Here is a 20,551-nt window from a genome sequence, read left to right as displayed (position 1 = left end):
ATTCAGTTTGGTTACTTTTTTTTTATAAAAACCAAACCAAACCAAAAATAATGACTCCTACTTAAAACACATTCTATAATCTCAGATTAAAAAAAACAAATCTCAATAAAAAAAAAAAAAACAATTAAGGATTACCCCCTAAACATAAGATAAAACTAAAAAAAAAAAAAACAACTAAAGGTCTCACTTTTCTTCTAAAATGTCATCTTAATCAACCGCTAACCAAGATTCAGTTTAAGGTTTTGTTCTAATAAAATTATATTATTATAACAAGAAAAACCTCGAAAAAGTACTACATCCATATAATTAATGGACCCTTAAGAAGTTTGTCTACAAAACTCTCACGGTAAATATAAAACTCTTTGCAAATGAAAAAAAAATACTTTGACAAATAATTTTTTAACTAATTAATATTTAAATTAATAAATTATTAATTTATTTAATTAATAAACTTTCAAGGTTATAAGAGTATTAATTTTCAAAGATTTAATTGTATATTTTACTTAAATCTTGATATGGATAAATTGATTGACATGTATATATGATAATAACATTGTAAAGTTTTTTTTTTATGTAATTAGGTTAAAAATGTTTTAAATGCTATTATTCTTGAAAACTTATTATGTAGTATTTTTGAGAAAATAAGAAAAAACCAGAATATTTTTTATAAGAATTCAAATGATGGTAGAATAAGTTACAAAAACGAGAAATAAATGATAGAGAAATCAAATATTGTTTAAAGACATTCCAATATATTAATGCTTAAATAAATATTAATTTAAAATTATAAAAATATTTATCAACACTTAATATTATTAAATAATTTATTATGAATTGCTATTTCACTTTTATGAATAAGAGAAAATAACAAAAATCACTTGCAGAATATTTTACATAACTAATAGTAAAAAATGTAGTATGCGATAGCTACCCGACAAAGGTGGGTCCCACTAACAAACAACAGCCACAAGTCATTCCTCCGTGGCCACCCCAAGTCCTTGCAAATGATATGCCAAGCTTTCTGCAATGGCTTCCTCTGACAAGAAGTCAATGGACATAAACATAATGCTTACTCTTTCCTCTCTTTATATTGTCTTCACTTACGAAAATTACAGTTCTTTCTTCGTCCCTCAAGAGAAAATAAAATGGCAAACTTAACACTCAAAGCAAAGAGCTTTTGCTCTCTCTCACACAACACAAACACACAAACCTCAGTCTTCAAAACAACCACCTCATTCAAGAACAATTCTTTAAATTTCCTTCACTCTGGAAACAGCTTGAAGTTCAGGGTTTGGTGTGGTGTTAAAGAGAAAGAGAACGTGAAAGAAGGTGAGAGGGTCCCTGATGTACTCGCTGGACTAAAAAAAGCTGATGAGTTGGACCCCAAGAGGGGTTCAAGTTTGGATTTTGAGCAGAGATTGGGGGATGATAGTGGGTCTAGTGAGGTGGGTTTTGATTGGAAATGGCCTCCATGGAAGAATATCCCTCTGAGATATAAGCTTATTGGCACTACATCACTTGCCTTTGTTATTTGTAATATGGACAAGGTAAGTAGTGGTATTTTTGGTCTAATTTGATATGTTCATATGCCTTGGTTTCTGTTAGTTTTAAACTAAGAATAGTGATTTTTTAATGGTGCTGCTAATACTTGGTTACTTGTCTTGTGTTTGTGGCTAACGTATGTTTTGATGAATTTGCTAAATTGGGTAGGTGAACTTGAGTGTTGCAATAATTCCTATGTCTCACCAATTTGGATGGAATGCATCAACGGCTGGGCTAGTGCAATCATCCTTCTTTTGGGGTTATGCTTTGAGCCAATTACCAGGAGGTTGGCTTGCTAAGATTTTTGGTGGGAGGTTAGTTCCTCATGGCTTGCTGTATTTACAATGTCTTTCACATTAGAGGAATAGGTCATTTTTCCCATCAATAAACTATTTTTATAGGCTCCGGCAATGGGAGACCACTTATTTAAGCTCCAGTAATGGATTTATTACTTGGAAGCATGTGGAGGGTGAGGTCATATTAGTATCTTTCAGTGCAAGATTTTACCTTGAGCTATTTAACTTCTTCTCCCATGCACTTACTTACACTGGTCAAGTAATGCTAACTTCTTCTCTTGATTGAGATCTAGTTGAATGATCTTCTATGTTTGATTATGGGCCAAATGATGTTCCTGATCACAATAAGTTTAGCCAAGAATTGAACATATCAGGGAAAGAAAAGGATTTATATAGCTGATTTAATGAGTTGGCATTAATGTTTTGGGCTGAGTTGTTTAAGTCGAGTGCTATTTCTAATTTTACAAGCTTAAATTGCCTTAATAAAGGTGGAGGTTGTTCTGATTTGACAAAAAATCAATATCAGGTCTCTGCATTCCATCAATTTATTTGCTCTATTCAAGTAGTCCTCCCTTAAGATTTAGAGAAATATTCTTTCCACTCGACTGTGATCCTGACTTCTGCTAATCGATGCAAATACTATGCTTCATTTCCATTAGACTTTCTAAACTCTAAATGCTACACCTTAACTGTAGCATTTTGGGAATATGAACTGCATACACTTTCATTACGACTGTAGATTTCATACTTATTTCATCCCCTCCAGTGCTTAAATGTACAACTGTTTACATTTTTTATGTTTGCACAAGTAATTTTTTCCGCTCAATGTAACCGAATGCTTGATCCATGATTACCCTATCCACTAAAGCAGTAAAAATCTATATGTTTTCGGAAATATGGCTGACTCCACTTGGGCAGTTCATGGTTTTGATGGTTACACTAGGTCTCTTTGAAGTTGGAGGGTAATAGGTTTTTCTTTCACCTGTCTTCTGGGTCTGGTGCATTTTGTGCTATACATGCCTCATGCCTTTATTATTATTATTATTATTATTATGCAGAAAAGTTCTTCAGATTGGAGTATTGACATGGTCAGTGGCTACAGCACTTCTTCCTTTTCTTGCTGGATATATGCCCGGATTTGTGTTGTCAAGGGTTTTGGTATGTGCAGCTTCCTCCCATACTCCATATGTTGAGCAAGTATTTCTATCCAACTTGTACGCACCTTTTCATGAATCTGCAACTCATTACTAGTTAAATATGCATCATAAACATTTGTGATAGTTTAGAGATTCTCCCTTACTGAATTAGTCTCTGTCTCTCTCTATCTTTTCATATTACTCTTATGCATTTTTCTTTGACGTTCCTTCAGTTAATGTTGAATTGCATAAGTTGTTTCGTGTATCTCATTGAGTATTTCTCTTATGTGTTCCAAATCTAGGTTGGAATAGGAGAAGGAGTTTCCCCCTCTGCAGCAACTGACCTCATTGCCAGGCATGTATGACATCCAAAGCTCTATAGGAGCATGTTTTAGTGGACCTTTTAGATAGTATCTGGCTAAACATAATCATCCATTTCTATGTTTGTGTTGGGTATTTGGTTTTCATGTGTTTCAATTGGACTAGTATTCCTTCGTGCTTTTTCTTAGTTTTTCCTATAGTCATGTTCATGAACAGGTTGCATTCTTTTTCATTATTATATAAATTGGTAGTCTCATGGAAAACTTCTTAAAGATTTCATTATGGAAATATTTGGAAGCTAACTTTTCTGTGTGGAGCTTTAGGACTATTTCTGTGGTTTATGGAGTGTCCTGCTCACCTTGAACAATTTATTTATGTACAATAATAATCAGTTAAATGTGTATATCAATTCATGTTTCAACATAGAGACTTATGTTTCCTATCTCTGTATTTTAAGTTTTTTCTTGGCTTTCTTCTGTTTCATATTAACTTATTATCTGTCTCAGACTTGTCCTGCCTATTTTGTGGTAGGCTGTGTCCTGTTTTCTTGTTCTCCGCTATTGAAATTATGCTTTTTGGCTTGTTAAAACTGCAAACTCGTTGACTGCAGTGCCCTATGGCTTACTTTCTTACATTGTACATTCTTTTATACTGCCAGCATGTCATTGGGATAAAGCCAATTTCTGATGAAGAGCTAGTGTAGAGTTCTTTTCTCCTTTTGATTTGCATTGACCAACACTGCATGCAGGTCGATACCTTTGGAAGAGCGATCACGAGCTGTAGCATTTGTCTTTGGGGGACTAAGTGTAGGAAGTGTTACAGGGTATGTTTTGTTTAATTTGGCGTGTGATAGCAACAATTTTTTCTATTGAGGAAACTGCTTGCCTCTTAATTTGAGTCACCCAGAATGTTAACTGTAGAAATGTCATATTCAGCTTATTGACTTGTGTGATTATCGATAAGTAGAGAAACTATTTACAACTTTACATCTTCCTGTGAAATTGCACCTAAAAGGAATCAGTGTGTGAGGTCCTAAACATATTTAATCGACAAATTTATGCTATTATGACTATTTTCTTCTTTCTGTGTCTGTTTTGTTTAATTTAAAGTGCGTTCCTGGTTTCATTTGCTGGTATTTTCTAACATTTTTAAAGTTCTTGCAGGCTTCTTTTAGCTCCTCCGCTTATTCAAAATTTTGGTTGGGCATCTGTATTTTATATATTTGGCTTTCTTGGGGTGGCCTGGTAAGTATCTGTCCCTAATCTCATGGATTTCAATGCTTACCTGCTTCTGCCTTGAACTAAAGGAAATTACACTTTTATGATACCCATAAAGGCTTTTGTTTTCATGTTAAATACAAGATAATATTTCATGGCTTTTTGGTCCACTTTGGTTCTGAACTGACTGATCAATTGTTTATTTGATTATATTCAGCTTTTTAAGTTGCTAGTATTAACAACTGACTAAGAGTTGATTTTATAATTTTGGCAACACCAAAAATTATGAAGGTTTTTGGGGTTTCAATATCTTGAAGAGGGACAGGCTTCATTCGCTGCCAAACCTACTTCACGTGAGCACTTTACTTGTATTGATTTTTATTATTCTAGATTTGATGAATAAAGCTTCTGAGTTTATTGGTATGTAGATGATGATTAGTTGACCACTTGTGTGTGATTTTCCAAATCATATGGTGTCTTCTTTTGCATCTCTTTTTGCATGCTGATAATGCCTTATTCTGCTCTGCCTTTCTGATAAAATTATATGGTTAGTCTACCTGACATTGCACATATGAAAAATATTTTGCCTAATTTATACATATTTAGCAATTCACAGCGGAAGATATAAAAAAAATTTAAGCTAAAGGAGTCACATTTCTGAAACACCCTAATGTTTAGGGAGCCTTGTATAACTGTTCATATATTGAGTTGCAAGAGAATAACCCACTTTATATTCCAAATATCATTTTGATCATAAAAATATGTCCTCCATATTGTTCAAAACATGCTTAGTATCTCATTTCAGCTGCGTATACTTTTACTGCTCAATATCGTTGCCTTGGAGACCATCTTGAAAATTCATCTCATCTTTTCCACTAGAAGGATGATACCTGAAGAAAAAGTCTTGTTCTAGAGGCTGGAGAGAAAACTTCTAATTGGACTTAGTGTATTATTTTTAAACCAGTAGCATGTTTCCCCAAGTGTTCAGCTGACTTTCTATGCCCAACTGCAGTATTGACCTTTCATTGGAGGTTATCCTAGGTAAGGCTCAATTCTTAGGTGATGTGCTGATATGAACTAAATAAAAATAATTTGTTGTAAAATTGCTGTTTGTCTTTGTGTTCCCTTCCTCTTATTCATAAGTGCACTTTTCCTTGATATGTTTGACAGGGTCCCAAACTATCTATTCGGAAAAATCATCAAGTAATGCTCTTGCAGAGTTGGGTGGCTCACTGAAGGTACAACGCTTTCTTCTTTTTCTTTGTTCTCCTATATAATATTAGAAACTGTAAGGATGGAGAAGGTGCTGATTGAGAAATTGAATGTATCTTAAATGCAACATTTCTTGAAGAGTGGCATGTTTCACTGATTTGTCAAGTTAAACCCAAGTAACTAGGCTTAAGGGTCATTCAATACTCTAATACTCGATGGCAAAAGTGAATAGATCTGCCTGAGTTCCAGCATCATATGTTTACTGATATTCATAACTAAATGGTTAGAACCATAGTTCTCCAGGAAGTGCTATTCTCTCAGATATTCTTGATTGTTCTCTCATGAGTTTAAATATGTATAGCATACAAGTGAAGTCTCCTGAGGGAAAGTACCAATCCTCACTAAAGTATGAAATTGTGAGGAAATTTAGGAAGTTTATTGTTTTCAAAATTATTGTGAACTGTGTATAATACCTGATTTTGAAATTAAGGACCTTCCCTTAAAAAATGTTTTAACCATTTGCGCTTACTTTTCTTAGTGTCTCTATTGTGACAGGATGTTCCATGGAAGGCATTTTTCCAAACCCCAGCTGTATGGGCAATGATATATGCTCACTTTTGTGGAAGTTGGGGTCATTATACTTGTTTATCTTGGCTTCCTTCTTATTTTAGGTATCTTTTCAGTTCTACTCTCTGAATTTCTTTGCTCATTCTGGAAAAAGAGAATTTAGCAACTGCTATATCAATGTCTTCAATGTGCCTGCCATTATGGCTGTAATGCAAAGAAACCTAACTTTCAATGGAAATGCCGTGCAGTGAGGAGCTGAGCCTGAATTTGACAGAAGCTGCATGGGTAAGTTTGAAGATCTATGATTGTCTTTCTCTCACTTTAGTCGAGTATAGCACTCAAATTGCATGAACAAGGAAGAATGATTACCTTCAAGTTTGATGTACATTAAATTTTTGCATCTTTGAAATGAATGTGGGAAGTCATACTTGCTAAAAATAAAGAACTCTGTTGTACAAGAAATCACACATTTCAACATCTCATTTATTGTTATCGGTATCCTATTTACCATGTACATAGAACTAGTTTGAAATCATCCATCTACAAGCATCTTTTGATGCGAAAAATTGTTATAGAGACATGCTGGTGCTATAACGCGCCAGAAACTAGGGTATATTATGGTACCATACCACGAAGGTGTTCATTTTTACCTGTGAGGGATTGATCTTCCTTGCAGTAATTTAGATAACATGTTGTAATCTGAAATTGAGTACAGTATGAATGTTTTATCCTAAATTTTTATGGTAATTTGACTGGTCAGGTCCCTGAGGACTTGAACTTTACATGCAATACTATTGAAGCACTGGTGATAACACTTGAACTTGGGACTACCATGTCAGTCCAACGAGTCTGAACATTGGATAGCCATCAATCTTTTGATTTTTTAACTGCAATTAGAACATTTGACACTTTATTTTCCTATGAAGTAACTATCAACAATTTCAGGTTTCTATCCTTCCTCCCTTGGCTTCAGTTTTCGTGACTAGCATTGCCGCACAGCTTGCTGACAAGTTAATTTCCAATGGAGTTGAAATCACTACGGTCTGCAAAACCAAACGTCTATTGTTATAGTTCTACACTTCTATAATCATCATCTTGTCAGAAACTCTTCACTGTGTCAACAAGCTTGACCTTTTTGACCTTGCAGGTGAGAAAGATTTGCCAAACAATTGCCTTTTTGTCTCCTGCTCTTTGCATGACTCTCTCCTCTGTGGATCTAGGATTGCCTCCCTGGGAGATTGTGGGGATTCTCACTGCTGGCTTAGCCCTCTCAAGCTTTGCCTTGTCTGGTAGTGGAGTACTTGAGAACTCTTTTAATTCATTTTATGTGTAGGAACGTATTGACTTGTGCTAGGTTAATTTCTAATTCAAAGTTTTATCATTTTTGCAGGACTTTACTGTACGCATCAAGATATGTCTCCTGAATATGCAAGTATACTTTTGGTATGTAAGCCTACAAATCCTAGATTTTGTTGCATATGCTATGCATTTTCTAATCGGCCTCCTGTATAGATTGATAGTAGGTTTCATTAGCACGTGCCTCACTCTCACTTGACTTAAAATCAATTCAGCACATGGTTCCTGAATTATGTGCATCATTATTTATGACATGGAGAAATGATACCCAGTCACTCAATAATATCTTTTGCAAGGCGGAGTTGGTTTTAGTGTGAAAGTGCAAAGCAGAAAAGAGAGAAAAAAAACTATGCTGATTCACTGCAATTAATGGTTTTGTTCATGGATCTGTCATCCTTTTTTTCCAGATAGCCACTTCTCCAATTAAGGTTGATCCCAGGACAGGAATTCTAATTTTGTCATAAATCCCTTTTTTACATGGATTTTGGTCCTATCATCAATGAGTATTTGTCCATGTCTGCCTTCAGATTATTCAGGAAATTATGCAAAGTTGTAATGAACTGGCAGTTCTAGATTAAACTTTCGTGAAACATTCTTGTGTCAATGTTTCTAATTTTAGCTCCAGGTCAAGTACATAATTCATTCATTTGGATCCATCTTGACTACTGTAAGCTTGCCACCGTTTTAAGGCCTTTGCTTGAATTTGTAAAGCAAAAATAACTTCCTTTTAACCATGTTGATCTTTTTTTTTTCTTTTCAATTTTATTATGCAGGGCATTACCAACACTGTCGGAGCAATACCTGGAATTGTAGGGATTCCCTTGACTGGTTATCTACTAGATACAACTCATTCATGGAGTGTAAGTTACCTCTTGACCACTTTTAAGTTTTAATATATGTACTTCTTTGGACAGGTTTCTATATTAACTTCTCCCAAGTAATTTTTTATTCCTTGTATTTTTACCATGCAGATTGCATTGTTCGTTCCATCAATTTTCTTTTACTTGACCGGTACCATTGTATGGTTGGCATTTGCCAGCAGCAAGCCTACAAACTTTTCCAACACGGATTGACTTTGGATGGATATTCTTGGATGAAGCATCCAAATTAGAGAACACACCATTGAATATGTTGTTCATTAAACTTCTTTTCATAGCATTTGGTGGAAATTACCTCATCTCCTATAGTTAGCTTCTTCATTTGTATATTGATACCAAGTGTAATCTACTAAACATAATGTATGGTTGACCTTGTGGTCTTGGGTGGCCACCAACATGTAATTGACATGCTTGTTGTCCTACTGTGTTTTAAGGCTCGCGTTTTATGGTATGCCTTGGAATGCTCAAAAACTTTGTGATACCAATCTCTCTTATCTACCGCGTGATAAATAAATTAAAAAAAAGTGTCCTGGGGCAGTTCATTCCTGTAGGACGAGCAGCGCACACTGCAGAAAAGAAATTTATGCTATGTGCTTGCAATTACAAGGGACACTGGTTTTCTTTTAAAGAAGAATGAAAACTATGGCTTCCCAATTTACCAAAACAATTTTCATTGTATTATTCACCAAGAAAGAATGTAGCATTTACTGCTTGTATTCTGTCTTATTTGATCAATCACTATACACTATATGGAACTAATTTCAGTTCCATTAAGTGCTACCACCTAACTGCAAGCAGGGAGAACATATGACATTTGAACGAATACAATAGAGAAAGGAGCAACCATTATCGGCTTTGATGAATTTACAAGTAGTGGCTCGAAGGAAGGTATGTCCCCGGATGAATTTACTGTTAAAATGTTCCCATTGAGTAGCATTATTCGGCTGTGTAAATCTCCATCTTTTGCTGTTAGATGGTATTCTTCTCTTGTTATCTCACTTGTGGATCCTTCAAGCAGTCGAATGACCTTTGTTTCATGAGACCTGTGAGTCTTGTGTTTACGGTGCAATCCCAAAGTGCTGTTGAATTTTACATTGACATCAACAGTCGTGCTACTGTCAAGGTTGATTAGTAGTAATGTGATCCCCTTCTGCAAGATCATGAATCTAATTAGATCATAAAGCTCTCTGCTTGTGTGATGATTGTGTTGTGGAACTTACAGATTGTTTTGCGCAATGAGTATATGCACGAATTTTTTTCGTTCCAGAAAAGCTGGTTGATAGAACATTTCTTCCCATTAAGCGGTGCCAAAGAAGAGCACTGCATTGAAGAAAGCAAAACATTAGAATTTCTGAGAGACCTTATTACTGAATATGAGATTCCAGAGTGGGAAACAAGAGGTTTCATCTTGGTATGAAGCCAACTTGGTTGAAAAAATTCAATTCATAATAAGCATAGATACCTCTCTTTTGAAAAATTATCACTAATTTAATCCTCTACCTATTTCAAAACTTAATCCTCTTTCTTCTTGCAGACAAATGAATTTCTTAAGAATTGCCATGATATTGGAAAGATAATTCACTGCACCTCTTCATTTCTATCCTGCTATCTAATTTTTCAGAGCAACCTGCCAGTATCAGTAATTTTCGAATACCTGTAGTAATCCGGATTTGGAACAAAAGTAGTAGTGTTGAGTAAACCATAATTGCCACCAATCAATGACTGTCTGCAGTACGTTTTTGTATCATAAGATGATGCCATCCCAAGCTGATCCAAATACCTGTTTTGACATCCCTGGACTTAGAATCCACAACAGAAAAGCTGGAGTTTTTTTAACATAAATTTTGACCTCCCTTACCAGAAACTAAACACGAATGCATTGGTAACAAGGTTACGGCCACTGTTGTAAGCCCCTCCTGATTCACCAACCCATGCAACTGCTGAAGTTGCAGAACTCTTGAGAGTGCTTTGGAGGCTATTGAAGGTCCTAGCCTCACCATCAAGATAGGATGGGTTAAGGATCTTTTCAATGAGATGTGTATCAACTCCTGCACCAAAAGAGGATATAATCATGTCAAGTTAGACCTATTGTCCAAGGTGTGAGACCAAAGAAGTCAGGTCGTTTTCTTCAAAGAGATACCTGGACCAAGATTGTATATGTGGTGGGTGATAGCATCTACAGAATTGCCTGTTTTATCTACAAACTCTTTGAACCAATTTGCATCATAGAATCCTCCAGGTGCTATAACTAGCGGTTTCGGTTCAATGCTGCTGTAAATCTTTTTCACTATGTTATACAGGGAAATTGTATCAGAAGCATACTGAGCTGCTGCAACTCTTGTTCCAACACCACTCCCACATAATTCATTTCCTGATCAGCAGAAAAGGACTTGTTGTAGGTTTGGATAAATTAATCTCAGCAAAATATAAACTGATCGTAGTTAGTTCACATTTCCTTATAGTCAATAAAGCAATGATACTTTCATGGATTTCATGAAACATCAATCATTAGCATCAACGACGAGAAAGCATTGGAGGGTGTTCTTACCGAGCTCCCAGCCATAAATAGAGTAGTTCTTCTTGATAGTATAGCTTATAAATGATTCTGCATTAGAGTAGTTCCAAGCTCCTACTGCAGAACCATCAGATTTCATGGATCGGCCAGTGAGAGCATTTAACCCAAATATAATTTCAGCCCTGAATTTGCAAAATTAAGAGGACGTTCAGCTGCTAGAAATTGTAAAGTAAGGTTAACAGGAAACAGAAGAGAACATCGTTGTTACCCAGATTTCTTGAAAAAGGCATTAAGTTCATCCCATCTATACATTGGTAAGCAACCCTGAGTGAAACCAAACATCTCCCTGGTGTTTTTGACAAATTGGACACAAGGTTGCTTATTATCTTCGGTGTCATAAATGACCTTATCTTGCAAAGTGCCCCCTATTCTGATTTTCAATGGCGAAAAAGCTGGACCATAGTGCCAAAAAAAGAGAGGCAATTAGGACTCTGAAAAGCATTAAAAAGAGTTCTGGCCAACAAGAAGAAGAAAAGGTTGCTTTGGTTCAAAGGGCTCTCAGTCTCTCACCCTTTATGGCATTTAACAAGATGCTGTTGTTAAGATCCTGCATGAGAGAACATAAAAAAAATTCTAAAAGATTAAATATTTAGAGAATAACTTCTTGAAATTTTAAAGAACAACTCTGTATCTAATAGTAAAATGCCAGTTAAGTTTTGATAAGTGCAGGACAGGACGAGCATTTCAAGTTCAGTTGCAACTATCAAACAACATATTTAGATATCTAATCCTAAAAAACAACCTCAGAAGCATGCTAAAATGAATCATTACCAGATTAATGAGAGAAGCATGATCCCAGCTGCATGTCCCATAATCACATTTCTCAGGTGGCCACCAATCTAAGGTGGCACAAATGGAATTTTCATCAATCTTTCCAATGGAAGATTTTCCATCTATGAAAACAGTTCCTTCAACAACACTGTTATTATCATTTCCAGCAACAGCACTTTGTGAACTCACAGAAATGAAGCAACAGCTAATGATACAGACCAGCAAGCACAGCCCCATTTGCCAGTTCTGCAAATAAATCATCTTTTTGGAAGCAAACACAAGTTCAAGATCTAAGGGTTTCTCTTTATATGTGTAAGGTAGCCATGAAAGTGGCAGAGGAAGTGTGGTTACTAGAGGTGAGCCACAGCAGGCTAGAGTTTAATAAAAGACATAAAATATTTAGATTTTCACAAGTAAGATACAGTTACCGTAGGGTAGAGATTGATTTTTAACTGTTTTTATTTTTAAAATTTTATTTTAAAATAATATTGTTTTTTATTTTTTAAATTTTATTATTAATATTAATATATTAAAACAATTTAAAAATACTAAAAAGATAATCTAAAGCTAAAAAAGAATTAAATCTTTTTTATTGGACCTTATAAAAGTGAATATGGTATAAAAGATGGGAAATTTATTGGTAATTATTTATACTTTGTTTGATTAGCAAATACTTAGCTTTTGGTATTCTATTCTTTAGCCTTTGGAACCTTGCTGGTTAGAATGATGAGAGGTTTGCTTCAGAGTGGGCCCTTGCTTTTGCTTTGCTTCGTGAAAGCAGCTAGTTGCCGATCAATTTTCCAAGGTGCCTCCCTGTGAAAGTGTGATCTTGGGACCCACTTGTTTGGTTAATTTCTTTTTTTCGAGTTTTTTTTTTAGATTTTTTCTAGGTTAAGGAAGTGTTTGATTTTTTTTGGTTCTGTATGCTTTTTCAAGTTATTGTTTTGCATAATAAAATATTAAATTAATATTTTTAATGTTTTTTTATGATGTTAATGTAAAAAAATAAAAAAAATCTAAAAAAAAATATTATTTTAATGTATTTTCGATTGAAGAACATCATATACCACATTATCGAACACACACTTAATCAAAATTATTAAATTTAACTTGGCTCATGACTCGGTTGAGTTAATTTAAATTAACCTCGATAAAAATAATATTGTTTTAATATTTTTAAGTTGAAATGATTTGTTTTGAAAAAAAAATCAATTTAAATTTTGATCAAATAAATTAAATAGCATGTTGATTTACGGGTCAACCGGATTAAACCATGGCTAATTCTTGAGTCAATTCAAAGTGACGGTGAAGTTTAATTACTTTGGTTTTAATAGAGTCTAATCTTAAATTAACTTTACATCTTGACAAGAAATATCGGTTTTTCTAGCATAAATTATAATACGTTTTTTCTGCTTGATATATATACACATTTTATTTTTGAAAAATCACTTGATATGCACATTATTAGAACAAAAATATAGACTTTATACTGGTGTTTAAGCTTTGAATCATTCCCAAAGGAAGAAAGGATAGGTAGAGGAGAGGGGGAAACATAGAACAAGCTGGTGCATGTGATGTGAATACCTTAAAAGGTTACAAATATGTCAGTCATCCTGTTGTCCTAAGCTATTAATTTCCCTTTATTTTTATATTATGGGATAGGCAAAGCATCTGTCATGAGTCAAGACCTGGTGTCCAACGTCAGGCCATGACCTCCCCAGCAAGCCCCTGGCACCAATCTAGCTTGTTAGCAGCAGCAAAGTCCCAGGAGTAGAAGATCAAGATATCGCATAAAAAATGAAAGAATACAAGAAAAGCACCACTTCGGAGCGACGATCTGTATATAATTTGAACTTTAAGCTGTTGTTTTACATGAAAACTTTAATCCACCTTGAAAAATCGAAATGATCAGCAACTTCTCCTGTTACCCTGTGCATGTTGACTGGCCCACTTATATTTTTCGCCATGGCTGGTGTCGGGATAGCTCCGAGAGACACAGAATACAGAATGGGACGATTGAGCTTTTGCAGAACCTGAACAAGCGCACTCCATGTATCATCGTCTCTATCCAGAAAAGATTGAAGGCGTAAAATTTATGCAACAGAGAGTGCTGTATACCTCTCTAACACAAACGTTATTTCATCCACGTCCAAGTTATTACCAAATACACAATCATGTTTCACTGCAGATAAAAAAGAAGAAAAGAAGAAAAGAAATTATTAAAGCAAAGAAAGACTGACATGAAGCCACTAAAAAAAATATAGTGATTCATCATTCATGTACTTGTTTGTCATTTTCTGTACAGATCTCGAGAGTGTTTCTAAAAATCATCGGCTGGATGATGATGATGCCTGAGTGGGTACAGTGCAGGGCAGATAGAATTACAGTTATCGTATAGTATGTTACTTGCGACTCGCATGTCTGTAATTTTCATCTACAACTCAGTAAACCTGTTAAATCTTAATAATTTTTCCCTTTTTTGTTAGCTCACTTCATATTATACTAATGATTCTACAAACGAAACTCCCTCCTAGTACTTAATTTTTTTAAAAAAAAATTAATATAGACAATCGAGTTAGTTTGTGCATAACAAATTTCACTATCTCTAAAATTAATGATTATATAAATTTTTAATAATTTTAAAATTTATTAAACTTGAACTAATAATTTTTAAAAATTAAATTTAAAACTACTGTACACATTCCACGATTGCTACACTCATTTCTTGTTTCTGAGCTGGAATTTCCAAATCTAGGTTGATTCCAAGCACATGCATGCATCACGTATCTTGACCATTGCAATAGACAATTAATTTAAATGGGTCTCTATTGCTCTATCGTTGTCCGGAACCCAGGAAAAAAACAAAGCCCCTGTCGGCATATGAATTTTGTGCCGCATAGAAAAAGGCTTAACAAAAAAGTAAAAGAAAAGAAAAGAAAAGAAAAGAAAGGGCCTTTCACCACACGCCATAATTGAAATGGAGAGTTTGTCTTTCAGCTTTCTTTGACTGGTTTTAAATTTTAATTTAATTACAAGTTTAATGGAAACTTTATGAGAACTCACCGTCTTTATATTAGGGGTAAGAGTAAACACAATGTATCATTCACTAAAAGCATAGTATTAAAACTCTATTTCAAATTTTATTACTTACAATAAGTCTCGAATCACGAGTCAATCAAGTTAATTTAAATTAATTTGAGTTAATTTAATTTTTTTATTTAAAAACTTTTGTTTTTCCCAGCCAATTATATTGAGTCCATTCTTCTTTTATTTTTATTAAAATTTATTTTAATTTATATCATAAATCACAATGAATCAACCTGTCGGTAGTATTAATTTAAAATTGATGCCTAGAAGTCTACTTCATGGCATGCCTCCAAATTAGGGCTCCCAAAAGAGATAAACATGGTTAGTAGGTCCTTTTGGCTTAAGATTGCATTGATAATTAACCTTATGTCCTGTATTCATTAGAACCTAGCTCTAGCTATTCTTCTTTCGTTTGGTTGGATATATACTTTATGTATCCATCGAAAGATTTGACCAGATTTTTTAAGGAAGCAAAAGTCAAGAAACAAACAAATTGCTCTGGATAAGAATGCAATCGTCAAGCGGATCTGATTGGTAATGGAAAGATAGGAATGTCTGAGAAATCGCAAGAGAAACAAAAAAAAAAAAAAAAAAGCAGCCCCAGAGAGAGAGATATACCACAAGGAGTCCAAGACTTAGGCTTGAAGAAGATATCGAAACCCAGGCATAGAGAACAGGCCCATTGAGATGATCAAGCTCTCGGCTTTGCAAGATTTGTTTACCAACTCAAGAAAGGAAAGAAAACACATATGCTTCCCAAAGGATGTCCGGTGAATTATTGAGTTAATATGATAAATTTATGATTTGAAATCTAGTTAGAGCCTTGGCTTCACTATTTTTTTCTTTTAATAAATCTCATTCCGTTTTCAGATGCAATAAAATGGTAATTAGCATGAAGTGATGGTGAGGGTACTAAGATAGCATGTGACACTAAATATAAATAAGAAAACAAAATTATAATATTTATTTTTATTTTTATTAAAATAACATTGATTTAATTATTTTTTAATAAAATAACATATTTAAGTTTAGCACATCGAGTTGACGTTCTAATCCAACCAAGTTTCACAATTATAATATTTATTAATATGATCGTGAACTTTATAATTATTAGTATAAAAAAAATCTGACTCGAGAAAAGATCCGAGTCACTAATTTAAAAAATCAATTTATATTTTATTTTTTATTATAAAATCTGACTCGAGAAAACATCCGAGTCACTTATTAAAAAAATCAATTTATATTGACTCAATTTTTTAAAAAAGATCAAAATTATATTGTTTTTATAAAAAAATAATAATAATAAAATTTTAAAAGTCAAGTTTTATTCTAGATTGAACCAGATTGCAAGTCGACTTGAATATTTTATCAAGTCAGGCTGAATTACTATTTATTCTATTTTCTTCAACTGGAACTAATTTAATCACAGGTCAATCGGATTTTAGACTAACCTTCCGGCCCATCCGAGTTTTATAAATAGGGATTTTATGGTAAGCCATTGTATTGCATGAGCTGCAAGTCGTCCACCTTAATAATTGGTACGTGGCAGGGCAAGTCGTCCAACTTAATAATTGGTATGTAGCATGACAAGTCGTCCACGATAAAACTTTCCCACCAGGCTTATTTCATTGAACTTGTTCTCAGATGCCAAACACATCCGCCTCTCCTTCTCTTTCCCTCAGCCAAAAATGCTAAGAAGAAAACCAACAAAAATCCAGGTCAAAATTGAAGACAAAGAAGAACTTGAAGAATCCCGAAAGCCCACCATCACCACCACAACCACTTCCTCCTCCACCACTGCCACCAGCACCTCATCTCTCCTCCACCTCCTTGACCACTCCAAACCTAACCCCTCTTCCAAATCCAACCGGATTGGCCTCTCCCCATAACCAAAAACCCCACAAAAATAAATAAATAAAATTTACCAAAAACCCACAAAAAAGATCGGAACTTTTTTGCAAAAAAATCCACAAAATAATTTAGCCCTTTATGGAGGTGGAGGTGAAATTGCGTCTGCTTGATGCAGTCAATCACAGTCGCTTAAAAGAAATCCTTTCACCATTTCACATAAAAAAACTTAACCAAAAAAATGTCTTTTTTGATTCTGCCAATGGCATTCTTGCTTCTCAAAGGGCAGTGCTTCGCTTGCGTTCATTCAGTAACAACAACGAAAAAACTCGTTGTGTTTTGTCTCTCAAGGCAAAGCCAATGCTGATCAATGGGGTGAGTCGTGTCGAGGAGGATGAGGAGGAAATAGATCCATTGACTGGGGAGCAATGTGTGGAGGAAGCAAGCAAGTTGGGGTTGACTGAGTCGAGGATTATTAAGAGGTGTAAAGATGAGTTTGGGATTGATGGGGAAATGGGTTTCGTGTGTTTAGGTGGGTTTGAGAATGTGAGGGATGTTTATGAGTGGAGAGGGTTGAAGTTGGAGGTTGATGAGAGTAAGTTTAGTTTTGGAGTGTGTTACGAGATTGAGTGTGAGAATGATGATCCTGAAAGAGTCAAGAGGGTACTTGAAGGGTTTTTGAAGGAGAATGGGATTGATTATAAGTACTCTGAGATGTCAAAGTTTGCGATTTTTCGAGCTGGGAAATTGCCTTAGTAAGTGAAAGATTAATTTTTGGACATGTTTTATTGTTCTTTTTGATGTATTGAATGATTCTTGATGTGAAAATGCTTCTTGTTGAATGTTTATCAGTCATTGTTCTTTTGGTTGTATTATTGTTGTTGCTTTAGATAATTGCACCGCGTACTTGATCAGTGGTTATTAAGTAATGAATGTAAGTTTGAATCTCTAACCATTGAGTGGTTATTGAATAGATGATTTTGGGTGTTATGAGAGGACTATTGCTTGCCGAATTATGGAGTTTGTATCTGTTTGATGGGTTTAAGATTTGCTTTGTGATTGTTAATGAGATCTAGCTTTATAGCTTTGCTCTGGGTAAATGTCAGAGCCTGAGAAATGTCAATGGCCACTGAAACCATTTATTATATGTTTTTTCTTATATTCTTTCATGTAACCTGGCTATGTTTTCTTGAAACTAGATGCCAGGTGACTGATTGTTCGACATTTCTTCATCATATTCATTGTCTGAGATTCAGGTGCCTGTTGCATGATGCATCTTCTACATTACTTGTTCAGAGAACATGTTCTAGTTTTCTTGATTAACATGTGGTTACTTTTTTCCCATACTGTTGATAATTGATTCTGTTTTGCAATTGTTATCACTCATTTTGATGACTTAGTTGGGCACCGTAAATAGATCTTCAATCTAATCTCAGCTGTCAGATTTTGTTGTGAACATGCTACTTGCAGCAAGATTTTTCTGTGATAACAGTGATGAGATGTAGTCACCACAGAACAACATAATTTTGCTTATATGCAGTGCTCTTCGCACTTAAAAACCAATATGTTTTAATATCCTCTGAATGAGTAGGGTTGGGATTCATGTGAGCTCATCCATATTTGCATTAAGTAAAAAGTTTTCACAAGCCATCTACTTCGACTCAGAAACCACTAAACAATTTGATCAACTGGTTTAGTTACTCACTTGCCTCCAAGGCAGTTTCTTTGCACTGTTCACCACTTTTACCAAGTCTAAAATCTGTTTCAGTTCTTACCTTGGGTTGTTTAGTTGTTCCATGTGGCTCTCGAAAGAGTTCATCAAGTTTATTACCATGCATTCTTGATCAACTTGCTAGCAACCAGACTACAAGCACCCAGCGTGACTATTCTTTTGCATTTGATTGGTTTCTCCATACAGGAACTTGCATATTTTTCATGTTTATTGTTTTGCTTCTCATGTTTCTTAAATGGTGAGGAAAATTGCAGTGGTGGTGCATGTTTTAGTTAGCAAATGCAAGGTAGTGTGTATTCCTCTTTCTGCTCTAGCCATGCTTGTAAGTCCTCTGCACATTGTTTATCATGCCGCTCTTCCACTTACAAAGGGATAGTGTATTCATAACATTGTTTGAAAAGTTCATAAAGCAGCATGTTCTTTTGAGTAATATGCCATTCTCAAATTGCAACTATGATTAATCTTACAATAAGATTTTTGTTGATATTACTATGGTGATTTATCCGATTACTCATCCTTTTGCAGGTTATGTCAGCATATGCTTGAGTGCATCTTGCTCTTCCCCTGCAGCTGTACTCTCCACAGACGTCTATGCGGGCAATGAATTCTATTTTAATACTACTAGTTTGAATTAAACAGTAAATTATCTCTGTTCTGCAATGCTGTGATACAACTATGAATTTGAGATGTTTTCGTGGTCATCCATCACATGCAGATGGACCCTTTTATATATGAATTTTTTTTGTGTCGTATGTTTGTTGGTGTTTATCTACTTGCCCCTTCAAGGAACGGAGTTGTAAGATAGCATGCTAGACTATCGGATTCAATTCCAAGGATATTTTTCAAGATTCAAGAAGGGTTTATAAAACTGATGGAACAAAATCCTACAAAATACTCGAGTTTGAAGAATGTTATTGTTAAGTTTGGGCTCTTCAGTTGCAGAGAAATAATTGCTTGATATAATGCCAAGGGTCCTGGGCACAATTCGATTGTTGTTTTTGTATTTTAAAAATGTTTTTAAAGGTTTTTTTGGTTTAAATGTTTTTTAGTATTTTTAAATTATTTTAATATATTAATATAAAAAAATAAATATTTTTTAAAAAAATTATTTCGATGTATTTTTAAATAAATTTTTTTAAAAAAAGTAATCATATTAATATTTAGATTTAAATTATATAGTAATGAAGACATTATCCTCTAGAAGGTTATGTTCACTCCAAACTAGTCTGAAAAGGTAGAATTCTATGACAGTCTCAGGCAGCATCCTTGTTGACCCAAAATGATCCATCAATAATATGTAAAAGAAGTCTCTAACCAAGAGTCCATGACTTCCTAGAGCCACTTCGTGCCATATGAGCCCAAGAACCCACTACTTCCTCGAGCCACTTCGTGCCATATTAGCCCAAGAACCCACCAGCACCACCTCCGGAGATCCATTAATGTTCATGTGCACAAGAACCACATAGTAGCACGTCCACGGAACGTGGATCTGTTATGTATAGAGTTTGGTCTTGCTTTATATGGTCTGTGTAGCCTGACTTTGTATAGTCAAAGATGGGACTGTGTGTGGCACAAGAGTTTGGTGGCGTGTATGGATTCTGACTGCTTATTGTCTCTTTGGCGCGGTCTGCACGACTGTTTTTTTATCCTTCTTTCCCAACCAAGATTTAGATAGTATTGTTGGTTGGTTATAGGGTTTGGATTTTAAGGCGCAAGGAATGCACACCCGAGCATGTCTGGCCAGCTTCATGACATTTTTGTATCTGGTCACAAGAGTTTGGTGGCGTGTATGGATTCTGGGCTGGTGGGGCAGGGAGGTTCCGGGCTGGTGGAGATGGGATAATCTTGGCTGGTGGACCTGGGATTATTTAGTGGTTGTGGGAGAGGAAATTGGGGTGGCGGGCAAAATTTTGCAGCCGGTCCAGACTGATTCCACCGTGTTTGGGACGATCAACCATGCACAGCTAGCTTCCCCTAGGAGCAAATGCTAAGCACACAGAGACTAGAAACCTC

General features: G+C 35.0%; 3 protein-coding genes across 3 annotated transcripts; 2 read left to right on the top strand and 1 right to left on the bottom strand.

Moving 5' to 3' along the window:
* The first annotated feature begins 999 nt into the window (after window positions 1-999).
* On the top strand, window positions 1,000-9,010 carry LOC18111057 (probable anion transporter 6, chloroplastic). The gene is made up of 15 exons (XM_024590269.2): window positions 1,000-1,547; window positions 1,711-1,856; window positions 2,897-2,996; window positions 3,277-3,329; window positions 4,044-4,118; window positions 4,459-4,539; window positions 4,804-4,865; window positions 5,683-5,750; window positions 6,280-6,395; window positions 6,540-6,576; window positions 7,237-7,332; window positions 7,439-7,580; window positions 7,682-7,734; window positions 8,421-8,507; window positions 8,619-9,010. The coding sequence occupies exons 1-15, from the start codon at window positions 1,146-1,148 to the stop codon at window positions 8,718-8,720; spliced, it is 1,620 nt and encodes a 539-aa protein (XP_024446037.1). The 5' UTR covers window positions 1,000-1,145; the 3' UTR covers window positions 8,721-9,010.
* Window positions 9,011-9,179: 169 nt separating this feature from the next.
* LOC18111056 (heparanase-like protein 3) lies at window positions 9,180-12,253 on the bottom strand. The gene is made up of 9 exons (XM_006389343.3): window positions 11,872-12,253; window positions 11,611-11,647; window positions 11,309-11,492; window positions 11,074-11,222; window positions 10,666-10,896; window positions 10,384-10,573; window positions 10,180-10,305; window positions 9,746-9,845; window positions 9,180-9,675 (listed from the first exon to the last, which is right to left on the bottom strand). Exons 1-9 carry the CDS (start codon window positions 12,130-12,132, stop codon window positions 9,310-9,312), a joined length of 1,644 nt encoding a protein of 547 aa, XP_006389405.2. The 5' UTR covers window positions 12,133-12,253; the 3' UTR covers window positions 9,180-9,309.
* Window positions 12,254-16,596: 4,343 nt separating this feature from the next.
* Window positions 16,597-19,290, top strand: LOC18111054 (triphosphate tunnel metalloenzyme 3). The gene is made up of 2 exons (XM_006389341.3): window positions 16,597-17,561; window positions 19,064-19,290. Coding segments are annotated over exons 1-2 (615 nt in total). The 5' UTR covers window positions 16,597-16,947; the 3' UTR covers window positions 19,065-19,290.
* The last annotated feature ends 1,261 nt before the right edge of the window (window positions 19,291-20,551 follow it).

This window comes from Populus trichocarpa, chromosome 18 (genome assembly GCF_000002775.5).
Source record: "Populus trichocarpa isolate Nisqually-1 chromosome 18, P.trichocarpa_v4.1, whole genome shotgun sequence".
Lineage (NCBI taxonomy): Eukaryota > Viridiplantae > Streptophyta > Magnoliopsida > Malpighiales > Salicaceae > Populus > Populus trichocarpa.
The sequence above is the reverse complement of the archived record's forward strand: the minus strand, read 5'-3'. Positions and strand labels throughout refer to the sequence as shown.

Coding starts and splice junctions, on each gene's coding strand:
- LOC18111057 (XM_024590269.2), top strand. CDS start 1,146: ATGGCAAACTTAACACTCAAAGCAAAGAGCTTTTGCTCTCTCTCACAC. Junction 6,396..6,539: donor TGGCTTCCTTCTTATTTTAG/GTATCTTTTCAG, acceptor AATGCCGTGCAG/TGAGGAGCTGAGCCTGAATT. Junction 8,508..8,618: donor ATACAACTCATTCATGGAGT/GTAAGTTACCTC, acceptor TTTACCATGCAG/ATTGCATTGTTCGTTCCATC.
- LOC18111056 (XM_006389343.3), bottom strand. CDS start 12,132: ATGATTTATTTGCAGAACTGGCAAATGGGGCTGTGCTTGCTGGTCTGT. Junction 11,648..11,871: donor ATGCTTCTCTCATTAATCTG/GTAATGATTCAT, acceptor TCTCTCATGCAG/GATCTTAACAACAGCATCTT. Junction 11,493..11,610: donor CTTGTTAAATGCCATAAAGG/GTGAGAGACTGA, acceptor ACTATGGTCCAG/CTTTTTCGCCATTGAAAATC.
- LOC18111054 (XM_006389341.3), top strand. CDS start 16,948: ATGGAGGTGGAGGTGAAATTGCGTCTGCTTGATGCAGTCAATCACAGT.